The 5,182-nt window shown below is 43.7% G+C and overlaps 1 protein-coding gene across 1 annotated transcript; it reads left to right on the plus strand.

The window, feature by feature from the left end:
• The first annotated feature begins 227 nt into the window (after nt 1–227).
• Nucleotides 228–1,328, plus strand: LOC126755814 (putative gustatory receptor 58b). The gene has a single exon (XM_050468538.1). It carries the CDS (start codon nt 228–230, stop codon nt 1,326–1,328), a length of 1,101 nt encoding a protein of 366 aa, XP_050324495.1.
• Nucleotides 1,329–5,182: the final 3,854 nt, after the last annotated feature.

Below are 5,182 nucleotides of genomic sequence, written 5' to 3' on the forward strand. Positions count from 1 at the left end.
CTGCTTAAGGTAATAATATAATCTCCGAAAAAATTATTCAGATCGGATTACTGTAGCATATAGCTTCCATACAAACTGAACACATAGTTACTAAAAGAACTGTACCTGTGAAGGGTATATTAGCTACGGTGCAGCCGAACTTAACGTTTTCTCTTGCTTTATTTCACTCTAAATATTTTTCATTTATGTTGTCGTCTAAAGGCGGAAAGCTCGAGCCACTCAACACAATGCTTTTGACACGCCGAAGCGTCATGTTGTCGAAGCATTTGCGACATACCGCGTTACGTTGGGTGCTACGCTTTTCATATTACCACGCGTTCGGTTTCGGTCTGCTACCCACGTTTATTAGCTACAAGCGGCCACTGCGGAGACCGCATCATAAGCTATTTTACCGGCTGTACACCGTCGCTATAAATTTGTTTTGCTGGGCTATGTATCCCGTCATAGTGTCGCGTATGACAATCCACTTGGTGCACATTCGAGACTGGTTGTCCGTAATGTTCTCGATGAGCGTTGCCATACTATGCAAAACATTTGCACTCGCCACAATGTGTATATACATATGGTTTGGTCAACGACGCACAGTTGAAGTGCTTCGCCGTTATCGCACGTTACGGCAACGTTATCGGCACCTAAAGAGAGTAACGTGTCCCAATCAAGCGCAGTTGGAGTATCAGCTATTGGCGAAATTCTTTAGCGCCAACATAGGGATCGTCCTTACGGCGCGCATATATTTTGTCTACGGCAAGACTAATGCAAATGCCTATAAATTGCTAGTGCTTGCTCAATTTCTCTCAAATTCATTTCTTATTGCCGGTGTACATCAATTTGTGTACGCGCTCTACTTGCTGCGGCAACAATTTGCATGTGTCAATGAGTTGATACGCCTTTGGCTATGCGAAGTGCGGTCACTAAAAAATATCAAGGATACATTTTTACCGCAATTCTCCAAAGAGCTGAACAGTGAGCTGAGCGCGCGCTTGTTGGAACTGGATTTAATGCATTCGGATTATCAATATTTGACTGTGCGCGTTTTCGAGCTATTCTCCCTACCCTTTGCGGGCTTCTTGTTTCGACAATTTGGCATCAGCATTAATATACTCTTCAGTGCCGTACAATTCATTAACAATCGCATAAAAGTCGGTACAGCGGATGATATTATAGGTACACTATTGATTGTACTCTTCTTTACGGATGCTCTGTTGCTAATTTCGTGGGTCAACGGGGTTGTGCATGAATGTAATGTATCCGCGGAGCTGCTACGCGAATCTACTACACTAGTCAGTAGCTGTAAACATCAGGCAGAGCTGAAGCAACGGGTGCGTTGAATTCATTTTATATTTGAGAAGTTTAGTTTTTCAACTTGAGTAATTTTCAGCTGGAGTTTTTGGCTCTGCATCTCAGTTGTCATCCTCTGCGTTATAAAGTTTTTGGTCTTTTCGAATTCAATCGTAAAGAGTGTCTGAACGGTTTATTTGCCGTTTTTATTTATATAACGGTACTTATGCAATTTGACATGCATAAAAATCAGGCTTCAACTTTTTAAAAATTAGCTTGAAAAAATTATATTCAAAAACTGTGATCTCTTTCAATAGTAAGATTATGCGTATTCACTTTATACTACTTAAATAAATGAAAGTTTGCACGATTTCAAATTCGTGTCATGAGACTGAAAGATCGTTTGGAGGAAATTTTATTGGAGCTTTGGTATTTAACGGCCAGTATCAGCCAAGACATTGAGCTTTTATAATTGTTTTTATATGAATATATATTTCTATAATAATAGTGATAGGCTTTGACGATAAGCACATTAAATTAGTATATATCGACAAGTCTAAAATTGTATGAGGTTTATATTTTAAAATGCCTCACGTCCCGACATTTCTCTCATCTGCGTGACCAGAGAGTACAAATTAGTGAAAAAATAAGAAAGCTGACAAATTGATCCGGTATGAAGCAGTTTCATAGTTGTTGGTTGTGCTACCGGAAGGTAACCAAATTAAGCTTTATTCAGCAAATCAGTGGTGATTCTTCCACCCCAACTGTCTAATGTCTCTTATGTTGGAACATTGGGAGCCGTAGAATATGTCCTGTCTCATACGGCTGAAGGCGAGACATTCGCATAGATGTCTTGTGTCTCATCATTCTCCTTCCATTTCCTGAAGGAGAAATCTTAAAAGTAGGTGCCCTGTGATGACATAAAGTAAAAAAAATCCTTTTACTTAGAAGTAGGAGCTTTCCGGTATGTCTAGCATGTCCATTGCTTCACACAACCCTTGAATTTCATACTTAACTTGTATATGTTTTAGCCGGATGTCAATGATAACCTCCAGAGCTTTGGTTCCCCATCGTATATAGCTTATCGTTTCCTTAGCATGTGACTCAACCAAGCCTGCAGGTTATGATTAATGTAATGATTATGAGCGTTTGTCTAAGGTACTTTCGATTGCCGTAGCTGTGACATGTAGGGTGGTATCAACCCATTTTCGCTTTGACGTACTCATGCTGACTGAACTCCAAACGGTTGGAGTTAATAGTTTTCCTTCTCACTCTGGTAACCATTTTATGGGTGAACACGAGAACGTTATCCTAGCTGGGTGTAATGGCAAGTTGGAAATGTTTCGCATCAGATCGTGGAAAAGAATATATAATAATATTTCTATTGAATCCTTCATGTTAAGCGCCCTGCACTCCATTAGTCGGCCTGCATATGGTCTTTCCACAAATTTTTTTGCCGTTCCACTTATGATGCCTACTTGACCACAGAATAAACGTCATGAATTGGGTTTTGCTATTCCGAGATTGTGTGTGTGCACGGAATGAAGTCTGATAAACATCCTAACATTGAATCGCTTATAATTCTTAAAAGTCCTGCGGCTGTATGACTTTTTACACTATCAATATCTGACACAGAACTTATAGGGTACTGAGAGTGCACCCGTGAAACAATCCAATTCGGTCACATTTGAGGCCTTGTTTGTTTTTAACCCATTCCTACACATCGGTAGCTTTCTTCTTCTTCTTCTTAATTGGCGTAGAAACCGCTTAAGCGATTATAGCCGAGTTAACAACAGCGCGCCAGTCGTTTCTTCTTCTCGCTACGTGGCGCCAATTGGATATTCCAAGCGAAGCCAGGCCCTTCTCCACTTGGTCCTTCCAACGGAGGGGAGGTCTTCCTCTTCCTCTGCTTCCCCCGGCGGGTACTGCGTCGAATATTTTCAGAGCTGGAGTGTTTTCGTCCATCCGGACAACATGACCTAGCCAGCGTAGCCGCTGTCTTTTAATTCGCTGAACTATGTCGATGTCGTCGTATATCTCGTACAGCTCATCGTTCCATCGAATGCGGTATTCGCCGTGGCTAACGCGCAAAGGACCATAAATCTTTCGCAGAACTTTTCTCTCGAAAACTCGCAACGTCGACTCATCCGTTGTTGACATCGTCCAAGACTCTGCACCATACAGCAGGACGGGAATTATGAGTGACTTATAGAGTTTGGTTTTTGTTTGTCGAGAGAGGACTTTGCTTCTCAATTGCCTACTCAGTCCGAAGTAGCACCTGTTGGCAAGAGTTATCCTGCGTTGGATTTCTAGGCTGACATTGTTGGTGGTGTTTACGCTGGTTCCAAGATAGACGAAATTATCTACGACTTCAAAGTTATGACTGTCAACAGTGACGTGAGTGCCAAGTCGCGAATGCGACGACTGTTTGTTTGATGACAGGAGATACTTCGTCTTGCCCTCGTTCACTGCCAGACCCATTTTCTGTGCTTCCTTGTCCAGCCTGGAGAAAGCAGAACTAACGACGCGGGTGTTGAGGCCGATGATATCAATATCATCGGCATACGCCAACAGCTGTACACTCTTATAGAAGATGGTACCTTCTCTATTTAGTTCTGCGGCTCGAACTATTTTCTCCAAAAGCAGGTTGAAAAAATCGCACGATAGGGAATCGCCTTGTCTGAAACCTCGTTTGGTATCGAACGGCTCGGAGGGGTCCTTCCCGATCCTGACGGAGCTTTTGGTGTTACTCAACGTCAGATTACACAGCCGTATTAGTTTTGCGGGGATACCAAATTGAGACATCGCGGCATAAAGGCAGCTCCTTTTCGCGCTGTCGAAAGCAGCTTTGAAATCGACGAAGAGGTGGTGTGTGTCGATTCTCCTTTCACGGGTCTTTTCCAAGATTTGGCGCATAGTGAATATCTGGTCGGTTGTTGATTTGCCAGGTCTGAAGCCACACTGATAAGGTCCAATCAGTTTGTTGACGGTGGGCTTTAATCTTTCACACAATACGCTCGATAGAACCTTATATGCGATGTTGAGGAGGCTAATCCCACGGTAGTTGGCGCAGATTGTGGGGTCTCCTTTTTTATGGATTGGACATAGCACACTTAAATTCCAATCGTTGGGCATGCTTTCGTCCGACCATATTTTACAAAGAAGCTGATGCATGCACCTTATCAGTTCTTCGCCGCCGTGTTTGAATAGCTCGGCCGGCAATCCGTCGGCCCCTGCCGCTTTGTTGTTCTTCAGGCGGGCAATTGCTATTCGAACTTCTTCATGGTCGGGTAATGGAACGTCTGCTCCATCGTCATCGATTGGGGAATCGGGTTCTCCTTCTCCTGGTGTTGTGCGTTCACTGCCATTCAGCAGGCTGGAGAAGTGTTCCCTCCATAATTTAAGTATGCTCTGGGCATCAGTGACTAGATCACCTTTGGGGGTTCTACAGGAATACGCTCCGGTCTTGAAACCTTCCGTAAGCCGCCGCATTTTTTCGTAGAATTTTCGAGCATTACCCCTGTCGGCCAGCTTATCAAGCTCTTCGTACTCACGCATTTCAGCCTCTTTCTTCTTCTGTCTACAAATGCGTCTCGCTTCCCTCTTCAACTCTCGGTATCTATCCCATCCCGCACGTGTAGTGGTCGATCGTAACGTTGCGAGGTAGGCAGCCTGTTTTCTCTCCGCTGCGACACGGCACTCCTCGTCGTACCAGCTGTTCTTTTGCACTTTCCGAAAACCAATGGTTTCAGTTGCAGCTGTACGTAAGGAGTTTGAAATGCCGTCCCACAGTTCCCTTATACCGAGTTGTTGACGAGTGCTCTCAGAGAGCAGGAGTGCAAGCCGAGTAGAAAATCGTTCGGCTGTCTGTTGTGATTGCAGCTTCTCGACGTCGAACCTTCCT

Source organism: Bactrocera neohumeralis, chromosome 4, assembly GCF_024586455.1.
Source record: "Bactrocera neohumeralis isolate Rockhampton chromosome 4, APGP_CSIRO_Bneo_wtdbg2-racon-allhic-juicebox.fasta_v2, whole genome shotgun sequence".
Taxonomy (NCBI): Eukaryota; Metazoa; Arthropoda; class Insecta; order Diptera; family Tephritidae; genus Bactrocera; species Bactrocera neohumeralis.